Source organism: Misgurnus anguillicaudatus, chromosome 8 (genome assembly GCF_027580225.2).
Source record: "Misgurnus anguillicaudatus chromosome 8, ASM2758022v2, whole genome shotgun sequence".
Taxonomy (NCBI): domain Eukaryota; kingdom Metazoa; phylum Chordata; class Actinopteri; order Cypriniformes; family Cobitidae; genus Misgurnus; species Misgurnus anguillicaudatus.
In genome coordinates, this window is record NC_073344.2 from 3,227,333 (window position 1) to 3,255,142 (window position 27,810).

General features: G+C 40.4%; 1 protein-coding gene across 1 annotated transcript in view; it reads left to right on the forward strand.

Annotated features, from left to right (window-relative positions):
* The window catches only part of hdlbpa (high density lipoprotein binding protein a), a 135,770-nt gene that overhangs the window by 43,279 nt on the left and 64,681 nt on the right, over positions 1 to 27,810 (forward strand). The window contains 7 exon segments of the mRNA XM_073870109.1: positions 1,173 to 1,287; positions 1,399 to 1,565; positions 1,655 to 1,870; positions 3,190 to 3,396; positions 3,563 to 3,778; positions 25,471 to 25,677; positions 25,885 to 25,992. Of these exon segments, the coding sequence (XP_073726210.1) occupies positions 1,212 to 1,287; positions 1,399 to 1,565; positions 1,655 to 1,870; positions 3,190 to 3,396; positions 3,563 to 3,778; positions 25,471 to 25,677; positions 25,885 to 25,992 (1,197 nt within the window). The 5' untranslated portion in view covers positions 1,173 to 1,211.

Sequence of the window (27,810 nt, forward strand, 5' to 3'; positions counted from 1 at the left end):
GATCGTTAATTTAAATGATCATCGAATATGGGAAATTGCATAATTTGACATCCCTAGTACAAATTAAGAGAGAAATGTTTTCCTGCACTCTTTCAGTTTTTTCAACACTGGCAGTTTACTTTTACCTGTTTGTGTTTATGAATGATATTGATGATGATCTTTTACCAGTGCAACTTGAAGCACAGAAGAGGGTGTTCAACATTTACATTTAGTTAAGTACAGACAATAAATGAGAATGAAGGTAACATGTGTTATGATTTGATTAAGCCAGAGAGGTTTGTGTTCATTGATTGTGATTGTAAATCTCAGTTTAGCAGAAAAGAGCACTTTAGTTTTCCTTTTAAGTTGTTATGTGGAAATGAATGTGTGTTTTGCAGATTTAGAGATGAATGCATTTTGCACTGTTCCCTTCATATTTTTGTCAGACATTTTTACTGGATAAATTTAGATATTTTGTACCAAGCAACTGATAGGACATACAGTAACAGAACAGCATTAAAATGAAATCCATTTTGTGAAAGATTATTTATGTTTATACATATGAAGAAACATTATTCAATATACTTGATAATACTATATTTTGTTCAATAAAACAAATATTTACACTCATTTCTTTAGTCTGGCGAAAGCGGTCAATTTATGTTTTTACGTGCAGTACATGATTGTCCGTACCTCGGCTGGTGCGGAGGGTTCATTTACTGGAGCTCCACCAATTTTAGTTGAAGACCCCTGCTATACACCTTCAAGTATGCATGTACATTAAATTTTTTTTAAGTCTATTAGAAATATGTACATCTGCGTCAATGACGTTTATCCTTTTTCCATCTTACGTGACATGACTGGCCAAATTAAGGGTCATTGCGGGCCAACTTTGGGCACCTCTGATCTAGGGTAACAGATGGTCAGCTCTGACTCCCCAAAAAAGGATCCATCCTTGATCAAACTTTTTTCTTGATTTTATTTAGAAAATTATTTCATGGGATTTGAAAAACATTTTTCAGAGCATTGTTGTTTTAAAAATCTGATGTAGGAAGTAAGCTCCACCCACATTAATAAGCAGTTTATTTCCTGGGTCTATTCATTTTAATATTGACAATCATTTCAATGATAATTTCACCAAACCTTCAAGCCTATCTTGATTTGTAGTACTCACCTGAGCTCTTCCTTTTCAGTGGCACACTCGGACTCTGTGTAACCGTGGAATTTCGACCATGAGCTCAGTCGCTGTACTTACGCAAGAAATATTTAATGAGCATCGCAGTGGCCTTCTGCCAGAGCAGGTTAAAGGTGAGCAATTCTCCAGGACCATTAAGACTCATTTTTAACTGTTTTCTAGTGTGGTGAAGCAATCATGTTATTGTTTATCTTGCTTATTAATTTTTTTTCTGTTCCTTTTAGCTCCTGGTATGAGCCCAAGCAGTGCAGAAGAGGAGGACAGTCTCCCCACCTACAAGGATGCCTTTCCACCTCTGCCTGAAAAAGCTTCATCACCAGAGGGAGTGCATGAGGCTGGAAATGCCTGGGCATCTAAGCTCAAACCCCTTAAGTCCTCCGTCATTACCCAGGTACAAGCTAGTTACACTCACATTTTTTGCTAATGATCTATTGGTGAACCTGACTGAGGCTTTTTTTTGCTTTTGTCTATGGCCTTCAGGTTTTTCATGTACCCCTGGAAGAGCGCAAGTACAAGGACATGAACCAGTTTGGAGAAGGAGACCAGGCTAAAGTGTGTCTTGACATCATGCACAAGACTGGAGCTCACCTGGAACTCTCTATGGCTAAGGACCAGGGCCTCTCCATTATGGTATCTGGGAAACATGACGCTGTCATGAAGGCCCGCAAAGAAATTGTTTCCCGACTACAGACTCAGGTTGGTGTTATGGTATTAAACTGGCCTAGATTTGAGACGTATTATTTAGGGCTGTGTTGAAAAAATCGATTAACCGATTCTGAATCGATTTTCATGTTAATTTCTAAAGATCGATCCGTAACTCAGAGGATCGATTTAATAATTAATAACTTAAACTTGCCGCGTCATTAAGTTCACGCATGCGCGCGAGGTGGAAGGACATTAAAACAACAAACATAGCGGTCAGTAACGTTAAGCAAGCAGTTGTTTTGAAAACTGTAGAAACGCTCAAATCTGCGATCTACATGTAAAATAATCCACTCATAACAAACAAACGAGTTATTTGTGTCATTTTTATAATAAGCGCCAGTGAATCCACCGCGGGTCTCCAGCTAAACTCTCTCTCTCTCTCTCTCCCTCCCTCTGTGCTCATGAAGCCGGTCTCTGACGGGCAGAGGTTTCTTGAAGCGCGCGCCAACGAGTCGCCAAATAAAGAGTTCTTCTCGCACATAATGCTAATAGTTGTAAAGTTTTCTGAACTTTAAACAAGCTAAGACAAAACTCGTGTTTATATCAGTGGCACGTGCGCTGCTGGAGCGATGTAGTTTGATGCCTAATTCGCTTATAGTACAAACATCTTTGATCAGAAAGACGAGAAAGAGACGCAAATGTTAAGGTCTAATAATAGAAAGTAAAGAGCGTCAAGACCTTAAAACAGACTTCATCACATCATAGCACCTGTCATATTTATAATATCCATATTGTCTCTCGTATACATGTATTTATCCTGTCTGTAGGTTTGTGGATATATTTACACTTTTCATTTTACATATTATCTATTTTAAATGTACTGTATGGATAAATACAAAATACAATCCATACTATAGCTTCAATAGTCTATAAAATTAATAACTCAAGATTCTCTCTGTCAAGACTTAAATCTGTTGTTATCATCTGGGCATTTTCACTTTAACATTATTAACTTTATATTGTCCATATTTTAAAACTGTGGTGAGCAGTTAAAAGCTATAGTGAGTGGCAAATAACTGCACATTTTTATAATCCAAAAACAATATAAACTGAAAAACATGTATACCATGAAATATACCGTTACCGTGAAATAAAATGACTCATGGAATAGATTTTTGGTCATTCCGCGCACCCCTATCTGGCACCATTTCGGGCTTTTTTTCAAAAACACATCTAAATCTTGAAGATCGAATCGAACAATGATAATCGATTTAAGATCTTGAGAATCGGAATTGAATCTTGAAATTTGAATCGAAACCCAGCCCTAGTATTATTTATTGTGATTAACCTGTACAATTACTGTACAACAGGCTTCAGCTACTGTAGCCATCCCTAAAGAACATCATCGCTTTGTCATCGGCAAGAGTGGGGAGAAGCTGCAGGAGCTAGAGCTGAAAACTGCCACCAAGATCCAAATCCCTAGACCAGACGATACCAATAACCACATCAAGATCTCTGGAACCAAAGAAGGCTTAGAGAAGGCTAAGCATGAGATTCTGCTTATCTCTGCTGAACAGGTCAAAGACTTTATTTCAGTGTAACTTTTTGTTCAATTTAGTAGCTAGTTTAAGTCTAGTAAGCCTTGTAAACCAAACAGAGTTGAAGGTTTTGTAGTAATGTTGATACTAATTTGTGGGATCATTGCTTTTTATTTGCAAAACTTACTCCAGTAATTTAATGCAGGATAAGCGGGCAGTGGAAAGAATGAACATTGAAAAGGTGTACCATCCTTTCATCACTGGAGCTTACAACAAACTTGTAACGGAATTGATGCAGGAAACTGGAGCCCGCATTAATATCCCTCCACCCAGTGTGAACAAAACTGAGATTGTCATAACTGGGGAGAAAGAGCAGGTGGCCCTGGCCATGGTCAAAATCAAGAAGATATATGAGGAAAAGGTAAGCCGTGATGCAAAACAATTAAAAAAGGTTATGGGACTTCAATTGACCCTCCCGTTTACTTAAAGCAACACCAAAGAGTTTTTTTACCTTAAAATAATGTTTCCAAAAAAGTTTCAGTCGTTCATCCACAGGGTGAACGGCACTTTCTCATTCGCTTTGCAGCCCTCTATCGGCCAAATCCGCACTAAAGAAGTTTCCAACTGTCGGGTCACGGTCCTGTAGTTCCAGTGAAAACTACAAAAACTTGCTTTACGGCAGACGTACAATCCAATCAGAGCCAGCTATGCTGCAGTAGGCTAAATTATTTACGACAGTGGTAATGGACAATTCCGCTTCTAACATGTAGGGGGAGCAAAGAGCAAAAACGCTTTAGTGTTGCTTTAACTTTTTCCTAACTTTTTTAAATCCCAAATTCCTTATCTATTAATTGCATGTAGCTAATCTGTTATTCATAACTAGAATATTTTGAAATTGATTAAACCTTTTCATTTGTGCCGTCTCTCTCTAACACACATTACACATATGTTACTTCTGTAACTTCAGTTACATTAAAATCTAGGAAGGTTTTTATTTAAATTGGTAATGAAGGCTTGGAGAAATCTTTTGAGCTAGAATGGCAGATTATGTTGTGTGGGACACACTTTGTTTTCCCTTACCCATTTACATACTTTCCATAGTCTGTGGACCTCATTAAGGAAATAGTTCACCCAAAAATTACGTATTTCTCAATTTACTCACCCATGGAACACAAGTAACTTCCGGCAAACTCTGCAAGAATCAATAACAACAAAGTCATTTGAGAATAGTTTATTTCTTATAACAAGTAAAATTAAAGCTGCAAGCAGCGATGGAAGGGCCCTCGCACCCATGTGCACCGCCACCCTATGGCCTTAGTAAAGCTGTGAACCAGGGGGATATGAATTTAAGTAGTTAAATATAGGTGGATATTCAAAAGAACTTTGATTTGTAACACAGTGTAAAACCTGACATTTCCTGCTGCCAGCAGGTGGCGCTACAACTTTTGAATATTGCCATGTTGATTTGTTCAGGCCAGGACACTTATCAAACATGTGACCCGTTGGTCAGATTAGACATTGTAAGCCTGAGTTACAACAACTTCCTGTTTTATGGCGAAAAACCAACATTTGGCAGGCTGCCACGGACACACCTTCCAATGAAAACTCAAGATCTCTGCAATTTAGCATCGCAAAGGCCTTTAGATGACACGAACAAAATATGGTTTTAATCTAATGAAATCTGTAGGAAGAGTTCATTAAAGTCCGAAGCCCAGAAATAGCAAAATTTGCACTCAAATTAAAGAGGAAATTTTAACCCCACAGGAAGTCGGCCATTTTAGAGCTTGGCTCCAAGAGACTTTTTTGTATGTCTTGGGGTGATACATGATCCTACCACATGTCGTTTCTGTACGTTTAATGTAGCGGGGGGGCTGCTCTCTTGAATTTTTGTAGGTGGCGCTATAGAGCCATTTTTACCTCCCCCCCAGTTCCGAACCCTATATCACATGAAAATTTTCACCACCTTTGACATGTGTGCAACGTTTCATGACTTTTTGAGCTCGTTTAGGCTGTCAAAAATGCGATGAATTTAACAATGTTTTGCGAGGCCGCCACAGACACGCCCTTTAACGAAAAGTCAAGGTCTTTGCTATTTATCATCACACAAGGTCTTGAGATTAGACTGATGAAATATGATGTTGATATAATCAAATCTCCAAGAGCAGTAATTCACAGCATAAAAGGTTGTATTACCTGCTGCCTCTAGGTGGCGCTATGACTGCTACTGAATTATTCCATGTTGATGTGTTCAGGCCGGGAACTTTATCAAACGTGTGAAGTTGGGGGCAGATCGGACCATGTATGTCTGAATTACAACAGCTTCCTGTTTCATGGTGAAACATCACACTTTGGCAGAACGCCACGGACACGCCCTCCAACGAAAAGTCAAGATCTTTGCAATTTATAACCGCAAAGGGCTTAACATCAGTCCGACCAAATATGATGATGATTTGATTAAATCTCTAAGAGTAGTAAATCACAGCGTAAAACATGGTATTTCCTCCTACCTCTAGGTGGCGCTATGAGTGAAGCTGAATATTGGCATTGAAATGTGTTCAGGCCAAGACCCTTATCAAACATGTGAAGCATGGGGCAGATTGGACATTGTATGCCTGAGTTACAGCCACTTCTTGCTTCATGGCGAAAATGCCGAAATTTGTCAGGCCGCCACGGACACACCCTCCAACGAAAAGTCAAGATCTCCGCAATTTAACATTGCAAAGGCCTTTAGATGAGACTGACCAAATATGACAATGATCGAATTAAATCTGTAGGAGGAGTTCGTTAAAGTACGACGCTTGGAAATGTCAAAAAATGACAGAGAAAATTCAAAATGGACGATTTCCTGTGGGGTTTAGAGGTTCGCTCCAAGAGACTTTTTTGTAGGTCTTGGAGTGATAGATGATCCTACCAAATTTCGTATCTGTACGTTTTTCGTAGTGGGGGGGCTGTTCTCTTGAAATTTTGCAGGTGGCGCTATCGAGCCATTTTTACACGCCCACTTCTGACGCCTATACTACATGTAAATTTTCGCGACTTCTGACGCGTGTGCAAATTTTCATGAGTTTTCGGGTATGTTTAGGCCCTCAAAAATGCGATCCATTTCGGAGAAGAAGAAGAAGAAGAAGAAGAAGAAGAAGAAGAAGAAGAAAAATAATAATAATAATAAACGGAGCAAAAACAATAGGGTCCTCACACCCTGGTGTGCTCGGGCCCTAATAATAAACGGAGCAAAAACAATAGGGTCCTCACACTGGTGTGCTCGGGCCCTAATAATAAACGGAGCAAAAACAATAGGGCTTTGCACCCACAGTGCAGGCTATTCTGGCCTGCTCCTCGGTGCTCGGGCCCTAATAATAAACCGAGCAAAAACGATAGGGCTTTACACCCACGGTGCAGGCCATTCTGGCCTGCTCCTCGGTGCTCGGGCCCTAATTAAAGCTGCAAGCAGTGATGGAAGGGCCCTCGCACGCATGTGCACCGCCACCCTATGGCATTAGTAAAGCAGTAAACCGGGGGGTATGAATTAAATTGGGTAAATACAGGTGAATATTCAAAGGGAAACTGATGTGCCACACCGCCTGTGTGCAGCAGGTGGCGCTATGACGGTACCTGATTATTGTTATATTGACGTGTTCAGGCCGGGACCCTTATCAAACGTGTGAAGTCTGGAGTAGATCAAACAATGTATGCCTGAATTAGGGTTGTGCCGATAGACGATATCATCGTCCATCGTGACGGTTGACTGACATCACGATGGAGAGACACCATCGTGATGCCACGCCCCCTCCCCACTCCGCTGCGAGTCGACATACACTTACTCTCTTCTATATAGACTATAGTTAACCTAATATCTTTGCGTGAATTGCTCTATAAATTAAATAGAAAATATAACTAATGCATATATGCTATTTTAAATACTGTAGTCTATGCCTGAGACGTGACGTGTGTTAGTCTGTGAAAATATCCTGTCAGGCATTTGATCTTGACTAGGGATGGGCACGGATATTCGAATATTCGAATGGCAATAATAATTCGAATTTAAAAAATGCTATTCGAATGTTTGTTTGTTTTTAATGTGCCACCAAAGGGTAACAACTTATTTAATGCTTTTTCACTTCATATACTGTCTTTTACAGACTGAAATGTAAAATATACATGAACATTAATTTGTATGTATTTCTGATTGTTTGGCAATGCAGATTGCAGACGAATTTAAGTTTTTCCTTTTATCTCCGGGTTTGTCCGCGCCGCGCCGTATTTGGCAACTGGCTCAGTGAGGGCTCACGTGTTATTAAAGTGCTTCTCCGCCGCCCGAATCAACACATCATGAGAGATTTGTAAGCTTTCTGTTATAAAGTCTGCTTTATTTTGTTAATAAGGAGACAGACACGGAGAACGAAATGAAACTGAGAACATTTATGCGGTGCTCTTTTGAAAATGAACCGGATAACTGCACATGGCAGTTTAAAGCAAAGCACCGTCTTTGTGAAATGTTGTTAAATTAAGCTAACATTAGTAACTTTGCACAGTCAACAATAAGGTATCGAGCCGCTTACGTTATTTGTAAAATAATGTTAAATACAGATATTCAATCTTGTTCAATCCGTCTGTTGTTTTTAACCATCATCAGGAAGAGTTTTCTCCGCAGCACCGGCATTATTGTATCTAGTCAGAAGAACGGGTGTTGTGTCGAAGTCTGTTCCCCCTATGTTCCCCCTATTTTTCCCTTCAGTGTAGTGTTTTTATGGCGTTTTTATCACGTTATAGGTTTTATTATTTATATATTTAAAGTTTTAATGGCTACTGAGATGTATATGCGTGCATTTCTGTAATGTATCTGTATTGTTCTTAATGGTAAGTCAATTATTTTTACAGTATGAATCATATTAAATGTATAATATTTATTTAATTATGTATGCAAACATCACATTTTTAAAACAACCAGTCAAAGGGAAAAAAAAGAAAAAGACAGGCTATATTTTAAAAGAAATACCCTAATAGAAAACTGTCAAATGTATGAAATATTTAATAAATTGTATTATAAAATACATGCTATTATGCCTTTTTGGTATAACTAATTCAAAACTTTAATCTTTCTAAATGTAACGTGATGAAAACGCTATAAAAGCACTACACTCAAGGGAAACATAGGGGGAACTGAGTTCGACACAACACGGGCTTTCACCGAAGCAGGTTGGATAAATACGGTTTTCTTTATTCACAAATACATGTCAAACTAAACTGAGAAGATATTTATATGTTGACTGAGCAGTCGGTTATGTAGATGTGTTTTTTCGTTTGCTCCGGGCTCTTGGTGTTTTGAGTCTGTTTAAATGATGATAGCCTACTTTGTCAAGTCCTCAAACTTTAAACTTCGCTTAGATTTGGGGTTAGTGTATAATATTTGGTATAATATAATGTATGTAAGATCAAACAGTAATGAATTAATACTAACAACCGACTTGAAACTAAGGATTTGACTAGACTTCGCTCCGCATGAAGTTTTAACGCATTTTTTATGTAGGATATTTTTTAAGAAGAATTAAAAAAAAAAAAAATATATATATAACAATGTTTTCAACTTAAAAATACATACATATATATATATACATACAGAATATAAGTTTAGCTTGTTGTGGATATTTCCTAATTATAAGCCTTCTGTGAAATTATGACAAAATGAAAAATACAAAACACGCATGTCTTAATTAACATAATTTAAATAAACGAATATTCGTTCTTTAAGAGCTTAAATATTCGAAAAATTAAATATTAAAAGTAATAGTAAATTACTGGTAATAGTAAGTTACTGGAAAATGCCCATCCCTAATCTTGACATTGCTAGAATCTTGTCTTTTTACATGTTGTACATTGATCTTAAAATAATTAATTTTGACAAGAAAACAGCCCATATTAATCATTTATTAGTATCCTATTGTAGTGTCTTGGGAGATCGTGCTCATTGTTACATTGAGACTATACTGCACTGAAGCGGCAGATTAGGATATAAACCCAGAATTCAGCGAACGTCAAGAACAAGAAAACGGGAACAACACTCCGACCGAAACGCGGGATTTACATACACAGACCATGTTTAAATTTCGATGTGTGTGGCCCTGTTCACTTTGTCTAGTTTTAATAAACTGCGGATTGAAGTGCTGGCTGCTCCCCGCGGTGCTGAAGACCCGCTCTCTGACGGAGTACTGGTGGCACATAATGGACAGATATTTACGTGCAAAATTTGGAAAGCGCGGAGGAGTCGTTGGGTTAGTAAAATAACGAAATTATAGCTTTTAAATAGAAAAAAATATTTATGTAAAGAGATTAAAAAGTGCTTAAAAGTGCACAACTCTTCTTCAGTGGATTAAAGCTACTTTTTCCCTTTATGTGCAACCTATTGGAAAGAGACATTAGTTGGGATAGTAAAATAACAAAATTATAGATTTTAAGTACAGAATAGTATTTATGTAAAATATATATTAAAATAAAAAGTGCACAACTCTTCTTAAGTGGAAGTAATAAAGTAAAATAACGAATAATAATTATATAATAACGAATAATAACGAAAAATTAAAATACCCCCCCACCTAACGATATCATCGTCCATCGCGATGGTTTACGTAACCATCGTCAACTGCCAATTTATGGGGACATCGCCCAACCCTAGCCTGAATTACAACAGCTTCCTGTTTCATGGTGAAACATCACACTTTGCCAGGCTGCCACGGACACGCCCTTTAACGAAAAGTCAAGATCTTCGCAATTTATCATCGCAAAGGGCTTAAAATCTGTCTGACCAAATATGATGATGATTTTATTAAATCTCTAAGAGCAGTAAATCACAGCGTAAAACATGGCATTTCCTGCTACCTCTAGGTGGCGCTATGACTGAAGCTGAATATTGGCATTGAAATGTGTTCAGGCCAAGACTCTTATCAAACGTGTGAAGTGTGTGCCAAATTGGACATTGTATGCCTTAGTTATAACAACTTCCTGTTTCATGGCGAAAACGCTGAACTTTGTCAGGCCGCCACGGACACCATCTCCAACAAAAGTCAAAAGCTCCGCAATTTAACATCGCAAAGGCCTTTAGATGAGATTGACCAAATATGATGATGATCTAATAAAATCTCTAGGAGGAGTTCGTTAAAGTACGACGCTTGGAAATGTCAAAAAATGACAGAGAAAATTCAAAATGGCTGACTTCCTGTGGGGTTTAGAGCTTAGCTCCAAGAGACTTTTTTGAAGGTCTTGGGGTCATAGATAACCCTACCAAATTTCGTATCTGTACGTTTTTCGTAGTGGGGGGGCTGTTCTCTTGAAATTTTGCAGGTGGCGCTATCGAGCCATTTTAGGCCCTCAAAAATGCGATCCATTTCGAAGAAGAAGAAGAAGAAGAAGAAGAAGAAACGGAGCAAAAACAGTAGGGCTTTGCACCCACGGTGCAGGCCATTCTGGCCTGCTCCTCGGTGCTCGGGCCCTAATTAAAGCTGCAAGCAGCGATGGAAGGGCCCTCGCACGCATGTGCACCGCCACCCTATGACATTAGTAAAGCAGTGAACCAGAGGGAGATGAATTAAAGTGGGTAAATATAGGTGGATATTCAAAGAAAAATTGATGTGCCACACCGCCTGTGTGCAGCAGGTGGCGCTATGACAGTACCTGATTATTGTTATATTGACGTGTTCAGGCCGGGACCCTTATCAAATGTGTGAAGTCTGGAGCAGATCAGACAATGTATGCCTGAATTACAACAGCTTCCTGTTTTTGAGACTGATTACATTGGTGAAATATGATGTTGATATGGTTAAATATCTAAGAGCAGTAAGTCACAGCGTAAAACATGGTATTTCCGGCTGCCTCTAGGTGGCGCTATAAGTGTTACTGAGTTATGCCATGTTGATGTGTTCAGGCCTGGACCCTTATCAAAGTTGTGAAGTCAGGGGCAGATCGGACAATGTATGCCTGAATTACATCAGCTTCCTGTTTCATGGCGAAACATCACATTTTGCCAGGCCGCCACGGACACGCCCTCCAACAAAAAGTCAAAAGCTCCGCAATTTAGCATCGCAAAGGCCTTTAGATGAGACTGACAAAATATGATGATGATCGGATTAAAACTCTAGGAGGAGTTCGTTAATGTACGACGCTTCGAAATGTCAAAAAATGACAGAGAAAATTCAAAATCGCCAACTTCCTGTGGGGTTTAGAGCTTAGCTCCAAGAGACTTTTTTGAAGGTCTTGGGGTGATAGATGACCCTACCAAATTTCGTATCTGTACGTTTTTCGTAGTGGGGGGGCTGTTCTCTTGAAATTTTGCAGGTGGCGCTATCGAGCCATTTTTACACGCCCACTTCTGACGCCTATACTACATGTAATGTAGGGTATGTTTAGGCCCTCAAAAATGCGATCCATTTCGGAGAAGAAGAAGAAGAAGAAGAAAAATAATAATAAACGGAGCAAAAACAATAGGGCTTTGCACCCACGGTGCAGGCCATTCTGGCCTGCTCCTCGGTGCTTGGGCCCTAATAATAATAATAATAATAAATGGAGCAAAAACAATAGGGTCCTCACACCCTGGTGTGCTCGGGCCCTAATAATAAACGAAGCAAAAACAATAGGGCTTTGCACCCACGGTGCAGGCCATTCTGGCCTGCTCCTTGGTGCTCGGGCCCTAATAAATATAGCTGCAAGCAGCAATGGCGGGCCCTCGCACGTTTATTTACCGCTACACGGTGCGTCCGTGAAAACGATGCACGGTGGGCAAGTGCATCAAGTGGGTAAATATCAGTGGACTATTTTATGTTGTTACTGACCCATTTGGGGACTGTAGGTAAAAGAAACCCCACATTTTAGACAAACGGGGGCGCTAGTGAGCCACTTAAGAGACACGCCTTTATCTGACCTTTTTGTCAACACTTAACAGCCGACAACTCTAATGTGTGTGCCAACTTTTAGGTTAATCTAAGCATGCCAAGAGCCCTAAATATGCCTGAAATAAAAGTAAAGTTTGGGGCGTTGCCATGGGAACAGCGTTCGAGATATCAAAAATCCCTTCGCAATTTAGCATCTACAATGTCTCAGCATCATGTTGAGCACTTTTGGTGTCAATCGAATGAAAATCTTTGGAGGAGTATTTCAGAGTTCACTGCATGCAACTGTAAGGCTTAAATATGCCTTTTAAATGAGAGTAAAGTTTGACACGTTGCCATGGGAACAGCGTTCAAGATATCAAAAATCCCTTCGCAATTTATCATCTACAATGTCTCAGCATCATGTTGACCACTTTTGGTGTCAATCGCATGAAAATCCTAGGAGGAGTATTTAAAAGTACACCGTATGCAACTGTCAAAAAATCCACCTTTTATGACTGCCACACTTCCTGGTGCCTGTTGGTGGCGCTATACCCGAGACTCACAATAGGCACATCGATGCGATCGGAATCCTTGGCCGAACATACACACTGCGTTTTTATCCCAATAAGACTTTTTTTGATTTAGATATTAGACACTTCCTGTTTCTATGAATTCGCCATGAATTTGTCGCCTCGCCATGGCAACACCGTTTGAGATATCAAAAATCCCTTCGCAATTTAGAAAGTCCAATGTCTCAGCATCATGTTCACCACGTTTGGTGTCAATCGTATGAATTCCCTAAAAGAAGTATTTAAAAGTTCATGACTAACACACTTCCTGGCGCCTGGTGGTGGCGCTATACCTGAGACTCACAATAGGCACATCGATGTAATCGGAATCTTCAGACGAACAAATGCCTCGCTTGGCATCACAATAAGACATTTTTTGCCTTAGATATTAGACACTTCCTGTTTCTCTGATTTCGCCACAACTTTGTCGCCTCGCCATGGCAGGACCGTTCGAGATATCAAAAATCCCTTCGCAATTTAGCAAGTACAATGTCGGACGACTTTGACGTCTGTGCCAAATTTCAAGAGTTTTCGAGTATGTTTAGGCACCCAAAATGCCCAAAAGTGTTAAAAAAAAAAAAAAAATATATATATATATATATATATATATATATATATATATATAGCTGCAAGCAGCGATGGCGGGCCCTCGCACGTTTTTTTACCGCTACGCGGTGCCTCAGAGAAAACGATGCACGGTTTGCAAGTGCATCAAGTGGGTAAATATCAGTGGACTATTTTATGTTGTTACTGACCCATTTGGGGCGGTAGGTAAAAGAAACCCCACATTTTAGACAAACGAGGGCGCTAGTGAGCCGCTTAAAAGACACGCCTTTATCTAAGCTTTTTGTGCACACTTAACAGCCGACAAATCTGATGTGTGTGCTAACTTTAAGGTTAATCTAAGCACGCCAAGAGCCCTAAATATGCCTGAAATAAAAGTAAAGTTTGGGGCGTTGCCATGGGAACAGCGTTTGAGATATCAAAAATCCCTTCGCAATTTATCATCTACAATGTCTCAGCATCATGTTGACCACTTTTGGTGTCAACTACATGATTATTCTAGAAGGAGTATTTAAAAGAACATCGCATGCAACTGTAAGGCTTAAATATGCCTTTACAATGAAAGTAAAGTTTGACACGTTGCCATGGGAACAACGTTCGAGATATCAAAAATCCCTTCGCAATTTATCATCTACAATGTCTCATCATGTTGACCACTTTTGGTGTCACTTGCATGATTATTCTAGAAGGAGTATTTAAAAGAACATCGCATGCAACTGTCAAAAAAATCCACCTTTGTGACTGTCACACTTCCTGGCGCCTGGTGGTGGCGCTATACCCGGAAGTCACAATAGGCACATCAATGCGATCGGAATCTTCAGACAAACAAACACCCCACGTGTCTTCACAATAAGACATTTTTTGCCTTAGATATTAGACACTTCCTGTTTCTCTGATTTCGCCATGAATTTGTCGCCTCGCCATGACAGAACCGTTCGAGATATCAAAAATCCCTTCGCAATTTAGCAAGTCCAATGTCTCGACATCATGATCACCACGTTTGGTGTCAATCCCATGAATCCCCTAGGAGGAGTATTTAAAAGTTCAACGCATGCATTTTTTAAACAATCCAAAATAGCCGACTTCCTGTTGGGCGGAGCTTAAATGTTAGAGGGCGAAAGTTGTTCAGGTCGATGAGATCTATATGTGTACCAACTCTCGTACATGTGCGTACATTTTTGCCCAATCTGTGCCCCAATGTTTGTTTTTGCATTACTGGGGGCGCTACCTTGCCACACACGTGGTCCAGCCTTTGCCCGGACCTGATGGCCGACGACTCTGACGTCTGTGCCAAATTTCCAGAGTGGTCGAGTATGGTAAGGCACCCACAATGGCCAAAAGTGTTAAAAAAAATAAACAGAAACTATAGCGGCAAGCAGCAATGGCGGGCCCTCGCACGTTTTTTTACCGCTACACGGTGCCTCCGAGAAAACGATGCACGGTGGGCATGTGCATAAAGTGGGTAAATATCAGTGGAGTATTTCATGTTGCTACTGATCCATTTATGTACTGTAGGTAAAAGAAACCCCACATTTTAGACAAACGGGGGCGCTAGTGAGACACTAAATAGACACGCCTTTATCTGACGTTTTTGTCAACACTTAACAGCCGACAACTCTGATGTGTGTGCCAAATTTAAATTTATTCTAAGCACGCCAAGAGCCTTAAATATGCCTGAAATAAAAGTAAAGTTTGACGCGTTGCCATGGGAACAGCGTTCGAGATGCCAAAAATTCCTTCGCAATTTATCATCTCCAATGTCTCAGATTCATGTTGACCACTTTTGGTGTCAATCGCATGAAAATCCTAGAAGGAGTATTTAAAAGTTAACTGCATGCAACTGACAGGCTTAAATATGCCTTTAAAATGAAAGTAAAGTTTGACGCGTTGCCATGGGAACAGCATTTGAGATATCAAAAATCCCTTCTCGTTCATGTGCGTACATGTTTGCACGATCTGTGCGTCAATGTTTTTTTTTGCATTACAGGGGGCGCTACAGAGCCCCCGTGCCACGCCGTGTTCCAGCCTTTGCCCGTTCGCAATGACGGACGACTCTGACGTCTGTGCCAAATTTCAAGAGTTTTCGAGTATGTTAAGGCACCCAAAATGCCCAAAAGTGTTAAAAAAATAATAATAAATATAGCTGCAAGCAGCGATGGCGGGCCCTCGCACGTTATTTTACCGCTACACGGTGCCTTCGAGAAAACGATGTACGGTGGGCATGTGCATCAAGTGGGTAAATATTAGTGGACTATTTCATGTTGCTGCTGATCCATTTAGGTACTGTAGGTAAAAGAAACCCCACATTTTAGACAAACAGGGCGCTAGTGAGCCACGAAATAGACACGCCTTTATCTGACGTTTTTTTCAACACTTAACAGCTGACAACTCTGATGTGTGTGCCAAATTTAAAATCAATCTAAGCACGCCAAGAGCCTTAAATATGCCTGAAATAAAAGTTAAGTTTGACGCGTTGCCATGGGAACAGTGTTCGAGATGTCAAAAATTTCTTCGCAATTTAGCATCTACAATGTCTCAGCATCATGTTCACCACGTTTGGTGTCAATCCCATGAATCCCCTAGAAGGAGTATTCAAAAGTTCACCGTATGCATTTTTGAAACCATCCAAAATGGCCGACTTCCTGTTGGGCGGAGCTAATAGGTTTGATTGTGAAAGCTGTTCTGGTCGATGGGATCTATATACGTACCAACTCTCGTACATGTGCGTACATGTTTGCCCGATTTGTGCACCAATAATTTTTTTGCATTATAGGGGGCGCTACAGAGCCCTACTGCCACGCCCGTGTTCCAGCGTTTGCCCGGTCCCAATGGCCAATGACTTTGAGGTCTCTGCCAAATTCCAGGGGCCTCATTTATCAACATTGCGTAGAAAATGTTTTATATTTGTACCTACGAATGAAATTTAGAATGTGCCTAAGTACAAAAAAATCGGGATTTATCAAACGTGCGCACGTGGTTCGTACGCACATCAGTAAGTAATCCTTGATGATAAATCCCACTTGTTCTTAAGCACCATGCTCGTGCACGTTCATGTTCATTTGCATTTCGAAACGCCTCCAATGAACCATATATGGTGACAACACCTCCCGTTATAAGTCACGTGGTTGTGCTTTTTCCCTTGTGGCAATAATGGCAAAGAGAGCATAAAAGAGAAATTACAGACGCATAAATTGAGTTACTGGATGAGTTTAAATCCTAATAACACATCCTGTTTGGTTCACTTAGTATGGGAGGAATGACTAACCAAAGAAAACAAATCTGCATGGGAACATGTTACCAGTGAGTTTAATTCCGTTGGGTATGAGAACACTTTTAGAAATAAAAAAGTCGTTTGACATTAAATTATCAGCAAAAAAAAAAAAAACCGCGTCACAGCACACCGACGTGAAACGAGTGCAACTGGAGGAGGACAGACAACTTTCCACCTTGGACAGCAGCATATATAACCAGCATCATTGGCGCGATCTTTGAAAACGCGCTACCGGCGGAATGGATTATTTGCCAAGTCTTCCAATAACGCAAGATAAGCCATTGCACTGTGTCAAGCATTTGACGGAGACTTCATTAATACAAATCACATGTGCTTTCACAGATACAGATACATATCACAAATAAATAATTAAACTTATTTGCTGTTACCATACTGACATTAATCATTTTTAACACCTGCTTGTGGATAATAAATAGACACTTCTTTATACTCACTGGAACAGGGTGCTGTGTAGTATCGCTATTCTACCACTAGATGCTCTGCGTACGCATACTCCGAGGTGTGCGTATATTTACACACATTTCTAAGTATAAGTGCAATTTGATAAATTCCACACTTTGCGTAAAACTGTTCCTACGCACACTTTACGCACACTTCTGTGCGTACGCACGCTTGATAAATGAGGCCCCCGGTGTTTTCGAGCATGTTAAGGCACCCAAAGTGCATGCCAAGTGCTTAAATATGCCTGAAAATGAAAGTAGAATTTTATGTGTTGCCATGGGAGCAGCATTCGAGATATCAAAAATCCCTTCGCAATTTATCATCTACAATGCCTCAGCATCATGTTGACCACTTTTGGTGTCAATCGCATGAAAATCCTAGGAGGAGTATTTAAAAGTTCACCGCATGCAACTGTCAAAAAATCCACCTTTTGTGACTGCCACACTTCCTGGTGCCTGTTGGTGGCGCTATACCTGAAACTCACAATAGGCACATCGATGCGATCGGAATCCTTGGCCGAACATACACAATGCGTTTCATCCCAATAAGACATTTTTTGCTTTAGATATTAGACACTTCCTGTTTCTCTGAATTCGCCATTAATTTGTCGCCTCGCCATGGCAACACCGTTCGAGATATCAAAAATCCCTTCGCAATTTAGCAAGTCCAATGTCTCAGCATCATCTTCACCACGTTTGATGTCAATCGTATGAATTCCCTAGGAGAAGTATTTAAAAGTTCATGACTGACACACTTCCTGGCGCCTGGTGGTGGCGCTATACCCGGGAGTCACAATAGGCACATCGATGCGATCGGAATCTTCAGAAGAACAAACACACCGCATGGCATCACAATAAGACTTTTTTTGCCTTAGATATTAGACACTTCCTGTTTTTCTGAATTCACCATGACTTTGTCGCCTCGCCATGGCAGAACCGTTTGAGATATCAAAAATCCCTTCGCAATTTAGCAAGTCCAATGTCTTGACAACATGATCACCACGTTTGGTGTCAATCCCATGAATCCCCTAGAAGGAGTATTTAAAAGTTCACTGCATGCATTTTTTAAACAATCCAAAATGGCTGACTTCCTGTTGGGCGGAGCTAAAATGTTAGAGGGCGAAAGTTGTTCGGATCGATGAGATCTATATGCGTACCAACTCTCGTACATGTGCGTACATGTTTGCACGATCTGTGCACCAATGTTTTTTCTTGCATTACAGGGGGCGCTACAGAGCCCCTGTGCCACGCCCGTGTTCCAGCCTTTGCCCGTTTGCAATGACGGACGACTCTGACGGCTGTGCCGAATTTCAAGAGTTTTCGAGTATGTTAAGGCACCCAAAATGCCCAAAAGTGTTAAAAAAAAAAAAAAAAAAAATATATAGCTGCAAGCAGCGATGGCGGCCCCTCGCACGTTTTTTTACCGCTACACGGTGCCTCCGAGAAAACGATGTACGGTGGGCAAGTGCATCAAGTGGGTAAATATCGGTGGACTATTTAGGTTGTTACTGACCCAATTGGGGACTGTAGGTAAAAGAAACCCCACATTTTGGACAAACGGGGGCGATAGTGAGCGACTTAAGAGGCACACCTATGTCTGACCTGTTTGTCAACACTTAACAGTTGACAACGCTGATGTCTGTGCCAAATTTGAAGTTAATCTAAGCATGCCAAGAGGCTTAAATATTCCTGAAATAATAGTAAACTTTGATGCATTGCCATGGCAACAGCGTTCGAGATGTCAAAAATCCCTTCGCAATTTATCATCTACCATGTCTCAGCACCATGTTGACCACGTTTGGTGTCAATCGCATGAATATCCTATAAGGAGTATTGAAAAGTTCACTGCATGCAACTGAAGGGCTTAAATATGCCTTTAAAATGAAAGTAAAGTTTGACGCGTTGCCATGGGAACAACTTTCGAGATATCAAAAATCTCTTCGCAATTTATCATCTACAATGTCTCGGCATCATGTTGACCAATTTTGGTGTCAATCGCATGAATATCCTAGGAGTATTTAAAAGAACATCACATGGAACTGTCAAAAAATCAACCTTTGAGACTGCAACACTTCCTGGCGCCTGGTGGTGGCGCTATACCCGAGACTCACAATAGGCACATCGATGCGATCGGAATCTTCAGACGAACAAACACCTCGCGTGTCATCACAATAAGACATTTTTTGCCTTAGATATTAGACACTTCCTGTTTCTCTGATTTCGCCATGACTTTGCCGCTTCGCCATGGCAACACCGTTTGAGATATCAAAAATCCCTTCGCAATTTAGCAAGTCCACTGTCTTGACATCATGATCACCACGTTTGGTGTCATTTGCATGAATCCCCTAGGAGGAGTATTCAAAAGTTCACTGCATGCATTTTTTAAACAATCCAAAATGGCGGACTTCCTGTTGGGCGGAGCCAAAATGTTAGAGGGCGAAAGTTGTTCGGGTCGATGAGATCTATATGTGTGCCAACTCTTGTACATGTGCGTACATGTTTGCACGATCTGTGCATCAATGTTTTTTTTTTCATTACAGGGGGCGCTACAGAGCCCCTGTGCCACGCCTGTGTTCCAGCCTTTGTCTGTTCGCAATGACGGACGACTCTAATGTCTGTGCCAAATTTCAAGAGTTTTCGAGTATGTTAAGGCACCCAAAATGCCCAAAAGTGTTAAAAAAAATAAATAAAAAAAATAAAATAAATTCGAGCAAAAACAATAGGGCTTCGCACCTTTCGGTGCAGGCCATTCTGGCCTGCTCCTCGGTGCTCGGGCCCTAATAATAATAATAAATTCGAGCAAAAACAATAGGGCTTCGCACCTTTCGGTGCAGGCCATTCTGGCCTGCTCCTCGGTGCTCGGGCCCTAATAAATTCGAGCAAAAACAATAGGGCTTCGCACCTTTCGCCTGCTCCTCGGTGCTCGGGCCCTAATAATAAACGGAGCAAAAACAATAGGGTCCTCACACCCCGATGTGCTCGGGCCCTAATAAACTGCAAGTAGATTACCTTAGTTCAAATCATAGCTAGGGCTGTGCTGATTAATCGTGCAAATGTGCGTTTTCTCAATGAATGAATTTGAATGAATTACGGTGAAATGCCACCACATTCAAAAGCCAGAGGGCGCTCTCGTGTAGAAACTCCATTTGTGCCACAGAAGAAGTAGCATACCAAACACTATTCCAGGAAATGTCTAAAGGAATATTTATTTTGCTGTTCTTCAGATTGTTTCAGGTATTTTCATGATGATAAAAATATTTTGAATTATTGTGTTTGGCAAGTGTTGCTTTTTTAAATGCACGTTATAAACAACTCAAACTCATAGTGATTTTAGATTGATAAGGACTTCCTACTGATTAGGGATGTTCACATTGACCGCTTAACCGTTAACCGAAGATAAGAGTTTATGACCGATTAACATTATCAGTTAAAAGAAAAAATATTTGTTAACGCAAGGTGCGTGTCTTCGTGAGCCGTCAGACATTTCGCCACATCTTTAATTTGTGAATGTCATGTAAATTACACACATTATTGCTGTCCTGATGGTCTGATAAAGTAATCATTTGATTGAGAAATAATTTGTGTGCGTGTTTGGAAGCTGAACGGAGACACGTGTTTCCGCGCAAGATGACGCGGTCCGTCTCCGTCTCGCGCACATCCGGACAGACCTTCGCTGATGGCCTCTGGCCCTGACCATAAACATCTCTCTTTTTTTGCACAAACGGAGAAAGACGACGCAAAAGCAAAACTTTTTGAAAAGCGTCCTGCTTTAGAAATGACCACTGTGGTAGATGAAAAAGAGACAATCTGCCCTTTTTGGATATTAATCCTCTGGACTGATCGCGTGCTCTTTGATAAGGTTATGTTGCGTCAATATCTGATAATGTACGAATCCTGGTTCTGTTGTTGATCTGTCGCTGCTGTTTGCACGTTCAAATGAAATGTTTTGTTTTTACTAGGTCACAGACAACTGTAAACTGTATTTTTACTCAATTACAACTTAATATTAAAATCTTAAGTTAACGGTTAATGTTCGGTTCATAAGCTGTGGTTGTCAGTCGGGAAAATTAACTGAAATGAACATCCCTACTACTGATCACAGAGCCGTAGTACACGCACAAGCTCTGCATGAAACACAGAATCGGAGCCTTGCGATTCAGAATCGATTTCAGACAGGTCTTTTTCAGAGGTGGAAACAGTAATAAAATATTGTACTCAAGTAAAAGTAAAGTTACTTTAATAATATTTTACTTAATTAAAAGTAAAGTTACTTGTCTAAAAAATCTACTCAAGTAAAAGTAAAAAGTAAGTCATTTTAAATTTACTTTTTTACAGCGGGAGAGGTGCAGGATTCTAGTGTAGTTCAAAAACGACAAGGGAATATAAATCTCAAACTAGTTGTTTTTAATTGTAGGAACATCTTTACAATTAAAGTGCAATAACAAAAAGTTAATAAAATAAAAAGCTTTTTAAAGAAACATTTATAGAATTGTTTAATGATTTTTACATGTGAGTTATGCACTTTTGAAAATGGTCAGCAACTAGTAAATACAATCACTATAGGAAGGTTGTAATTGATGTATTGCTGGTAACACATTATTTTATTAAACTATATATAGTTTAAATGGGCATATAATGAGATGAGTCATACTTTTGACACGTTTATTGTCTTCTAACTTCCCTGACCTGGATACCTGATGTCAGACCTTTATTTATTCTCTCTCTCTCTCTCTCTCTCTCTCTCTCTCTCTCTCGACGCGAAGCTGCTAGATTTCGGAAGATAATGCGCATGGTATTAAAAACGCGCTGTGCAAATGAGCGGTAAAAATACGGTCTGCAATTTCGTACCCAAAGCATGAATCCTACCTTTCATAGGAATTAAACACTTGCTTCGCGTCAGTGGAAAGTGGTCGCTTAAATATGACCAGGGGATTCTATCATAAGATTTGAACTGAGGCGGGTCTGCATTAGCGTGCGCCTGACTCGTCCGTCTCCATGGTTCTTTTTGCGCGTTCCCCCACTCATCAATCATCCGTTGCGCTTCTTTATCACCTTGCTTTTTTAAAATATTTTTTTACTCGGTAACGGATAGGGGTGGCACGGTTCACAAAACCCTCGGTTCGGTTCGTATCACGGTTCTATGGTCACGGTTCTCGGTTCAGTACGGTTCTTGTTATTTTTTTTAACACTCCAGAAATGTATTATCTTATTAATGTATTAATTATCCATAATTTAGGATACAGTATTAAAAAAAGTTATATCATGTAATCATGCGCAAACTGAATTTGACTTTAAGCACATTATTGGGAACATCCCTGAGGAAAGCCAGGCGAGATTTTGACACAGCGAGAGGGAAGACATTGATGATTTCAACATGCTTTTCATTTATTTGGCAAAAAAGAGAATGTGTATTGCCATCTACATGAACTTTGTGTGCATTTTTAGCACACAAAGATAACTTGCGTTTATCAAAATGCCAACTTCAGTGTAGCTCTAAGATTTATCACTGAGAGGCTGCTTAAATACTGCAGAGAGAATATGTGAACGAGAGAGAAACATAACGTTTACACCGGTAATATTTAAATCCGTCTCTTTTGTCCACTTTTGACCATTTCTGTCCTGATTACTTTAAGGGGCAGTTTATGAAATAAGATCGCCCAACTTTCACACGCTAGCAAAATGAAACTACGCGGAAATCAGCCGCTTTCGTTTTATCAACGAAAGGCTAAAAATAGCGCTGAATACGAAAAGACGTAAAACAGTGTTCATTACCTCAGATTAGATAAATGGTCGGAGAGAAGGCTGTCGCGTGTGGCTGTATCTATTGTTTTATTTCCGCTGTCATCATAGGTAACATGAAATAAAAAATGTTTCCACACACCAAACTTATACGATGCTGGCGCATACTTCAACTGCGGGCAGACTTCTTATTCTCTCCCTCTTGCCATTTCTACACGTAACATGACCGGCAGCACTCACTCTCCACACCAGTCACCTCTTCTTTCGCGCTATTCGCGAAAGGGGAACACGCTATCTGAAGTTACATACAGGGCACGAGTCTACATACATTGCGCATGCCATGAACCGTTGAACCGTACGACACACACGCGCTCTGAACAGAGACAAGCAAACCGAACGGTTCGGATTTTTTTCATGAACCGTGCCACCCCTAGTAACGGATATGATTTAAAATGTAGCGAAGTACAATACTTTAAATAAAACATACTTAAGTAAAAGTACAGATTTTAAAAACTACTCTCAGTAAAAGTACACAAAAAAACTACTTAATTACAGTAACGTGAGTAAATGTAATTCGTTACTTTCCACCTCTGGTCTTTTTAATGGGGAATGCAATGTATCGGCACAGCCCTAATCATAGCTATAGGGTTTAAAAAATACACCAAGTAGGGCTGGGCCGGTTTGGAGTTTTTCTTACCGCGGTCGGTAATCAACAAATTCCCGCTGTTTTGCGGTTTATTGGCAAGACAACGAGTTAAATAACATGCATGACTTATTTATGTTCAATAAACAACATGTGCAAATTAATTAAGGAACATGTCAAGTGAATATTATTTCCTTCCAAATTTCTTTAATTTCAACATTCAACAACTTGAACAATTAATATTATCAGTTTAAAAAAATGTTAACGCATTGTGCGTGTCCACACTTACGTGCCTACAGACATTTCGCCACTTTTCTATCCTTAATTTATGAATGGCCTGTAAATGACGCAAATTATTGCTGCCCTGATGGTCTGGTAAAATAACCATTTGTATGAGAAATCACTTGTTCTGCATATGTGTCCGTGCTTGAGTATAGCTTGGAAGCCACACAGAGACGCGTGTGTGTGCGCAAAATGACACGGTCTGTCTCGCGCGCGCCCGGGCAGTCCGCATCTGCCTCGCCCGCTCCGTCATTCCTCGTCTGCCTCCCGCGCGCTCGGGCAGTCCGCGTCTGCCTCCCGCGCGCTCGGGCAGTCCGCGTCTGCCTCCCGCGCGCTCGGGCAGTCCGCGTCTGCCTCCCGCGCGCTCGGGCAGTCCGCGTCTGCCTCCCGCGCGCTCGGGCAGTCCGCGTCTGCCTCCCGCGCGCTCGGGCAGTCCGCGTCTGCCTCCCGCGCGCTCGGGACCGCTTCTGTCCTAGACACTTACCATAAACATCTGTCTTTTTCCACAAACGGAGAAAGAAGACGCAAAAGCAAAACTTTTTGAAATGTGTCCTGCTTTAGAAAAGGCCACTGTGGTAGGCTAGATGAAAAAGAGACGATCTAACCTCTTTGGATATTAATCCTCGGACTGATCTCGTGCTCTTTATGTTGCGTGACAATTTAATAATGTATGAAACGTGATTCTGTTGTTGATCTGTTGCAGCTGTTTGCACGTTCAAATTAAATAAAATGTTTGTATTGGTTTTACCGAGTCACAGACAACGTTACCTGTATTTCTACTCAATGACAATTTAATATTAAAATCATATCAGTTAACGGTTAATGTTCTGTTAACAAGCTGCTGTTGTTTAAAAGCTGCGTGTATAACATCCCCATATATACACATAATTGCAGGCCAATGTTTCAAGTTTTTTTTTTTGCGGTTATGACGGTGAGGAGCTCAGACCCACGGCATGGGTCACATGACCGCGGTATGGCGGTATTCCGGTTCCCGCCCCAGGCCTAACACTAAGCCAACATTACTATGTAAAATGTGTACTAAATATAGACAATCTTAACTACAGATTGCCAAACCTCCCATTGAATAGGGGTAATCAATTATTGCCATCTTCCTCATCTTTAGGAAACCAAAACATTTGTGTTTTTTTTAGGTATTTGTTGCAGAGTTCAGTTTAGCAACTAATCAGTCCATGAAACAAACAGATGTGTCCGATGAAACCGTATATAGAAGTGCCGTTATATTTGTGCTGCCTACTGCTTGGACATTATACAAAAAGTGGGAGTGAGCAACAGAGGGAGCATTTTTGGAATGCAGTGTTTACCATACATTCATTTATTTGGCAGTACACACAATCAAAATTGACCACTACAAATAGCTGTTTGCACATTGCATTTATCACTATCTCTTTCTCACATGACAGTTTCTGTACAAACATCCCGCTCCGCTGCCTCCATGTAAGTTGCAAAAATGAAGTGCATACATGCGGATGTGCAGCCACAATCTACAAGTCTGGAAAACACTGGTGTTCCGTCAACTGTGTGCTTCCCATCATTTATCAAAATATCTAGTTTTGTGTTCAACTGAAGAAACAAACTCATACAGGTTTAGAACAAGATGAGGGAGAGTAAATGACAGAATTTTCATTTTCGGGTGAACTATCACTTTAAGGTGAAAAATGGGAATTTGCACAGATGATTTTAAGTGTGGCCATTTGTTGTATTTCAGAAGAAGAATGCAACCACTATTGCAGTGGAGGTGAAGAAATCTCAGCACAAGTATGTGATTGGGCCTAAGGGTAACACCCTGCAAGAGATCCTGGACAGGACTGGTGTCTCTGTCGAGATCCCACCTCTCGACAGCAGCTCCGAGACCGTAATCCTGCGTGGGGAGCCAGACCGGCTGGGCCAGGCACTCACTGAAGTGTATGCCAAGGCCAACAAGCCTCTGTCCATGTTCTAGTGTAAGAATTGGTGAACTTTTTCTTAAGGTTTTTGCACCATATTAGGTTTTTTCCTTGGGATTGTGTCAATACATTACATGACTGTGCTATTACATTAGAAAAATTGTTATATTTTAAATAAAAGTTGTTGTGTAACCTCCTAACCTATTTTTAACATTATTCCTTTACTCCCTCTCCAGGCCAACAGTTACACTGTGTCCTCAGTCTCTGCTCCCTCTTGGCTTCATCGCTTCATTATTGGCAAGAAAGGACAGAATCTGGCAAAGATCACACAGCAAATGCCCAAGGCGAGTCTACTTTGCAATAGTCATATTTGAGTGCCTGACCAAATTCCACCATTGGCTGACTTGATGAGGGGCATGTGTGGAATGTAGCTCTTTTCCATGCTTTAAGCAGACGTTTCTTATTAGAGTAACATGTTAAAGCTATCTTACAAGAGTTGGAGTCAATTTATCAACACAAGCTATTCAGAATCTAAGGCTGCGTTTACATTTTGCATTAACATGCGATCTCGGTGATCCGTTCACGCAGATCTGATCATCCGTATATCAGGACACGTCGCGTTTACATTTGTCACATAAATGTGGCTTCTGTATCTGGATGTGTGATCGGATCCCGTTCAGGGAGACGCGCTGGGTGGATAGCTGTTAATCACGGATGGCTACAGCTGTCTTTAGCTACATGATAGGGTTGTCGCGGTAACCGCCGTCCCGTATTGTATGTGTTACTGAGAAGCAAACAGCAGAGAATAACTAGAAAAACCCAAAAACCGTGATGTTCTCATTTTAAGTTTTTTTTATCTTTAAAGGCTTTATCTTTGTTTATCTGCAACGTCCACGCCAGGATGCACGTTTCAGCCGATGTAACGTTACGTATATGATTTAACTAAAACTGCTAACAATTTCCTAAATTTCCTGTTCATGTCTCCCTCCATAGTGCGTATAGTAATGTAATTTACAAACACATTTATAAGTAACTTACTTTAACTAAATACATTTATTCAATGTTGGCTTTATACAATGTTATTATGGTTTGTATGTGTTTTCAAGTAACTTTAAATGTGTTAAATGAGATAGAAACTGCTGACTGACCAGAAAGAAGCTCAACATTCACGTTGATATGTCGCCATGGAAACTCAAACATTATAACGATTTATTCAATTCTGCCATTAAATATTAAATCACTCCATAAATAGTGTAACATGTTAAACATATAACTGAATAAGTTACATACAGTCAGCAGTGTTAAAATGCGTTTGTATATCGATTTATTTCAAGATACGTTTAAGCTAGCTAGCATTTCTCCACAAATATAAATGCGTCTCTCGCCTGCGCTCCATAACATGACATAACATCCTTTATTTTTGACAGCTGTCAGTGAGAGGAGATGATAGTGGGCGGGGTTTTGTGTGACGTTGGCCTGCGAATGCAGATACGATGGCTGGATTGCGTTTACATTACACTGATATCCGATCACAAAGCGTCCCCGACTACCTCTGCATCAGGACACACAGATCGGATAACATTCCGAACACAAACGCGTTTACACTTGTCTTTTCAGTGTGTATGTGGACAACATCCGGATACAGGTCGCATGTTAATGCCAAGTGTAAACGCAGCCTAAGGCACATGGCTTAAGGGTAAAGATGAAACCCACGAACAGATTCAGTTGCTTTGCATTAAAGGAATAGTCTACTCATTTTCAATATTAAAATGTTATTACCTTAACTAAGAATTGTTGATACATCCCTCTATCATCTGTGTGCGTGCATGTAAGCACTGGAGCGCGCTGCAACGCTTTGATAGCATTTAGCTTAGCCCCATTCATTCAATGGTACCATTTAGGAGATAAAATTAGAAGTGACCAAACACATGAACGTTTTTCCTATTTAAGACGAGTAGTTATACGAGCAAGTTTGGTGGTACAAAATAAAACGTAGCGCTTTTCTAAGCGGATTTAAAAGAGGAACTATATTTTATGGCGTAATAGCACTTTTGGGAGTACTTCGATTCGGCGTAGTAACACCCTCCCTCTCCCATTATGAGAGTGAGAAGGGGAGCGGACTTTTCAGTTGAGTCGAAGTACTCCCAAAAGTGCTATTACGC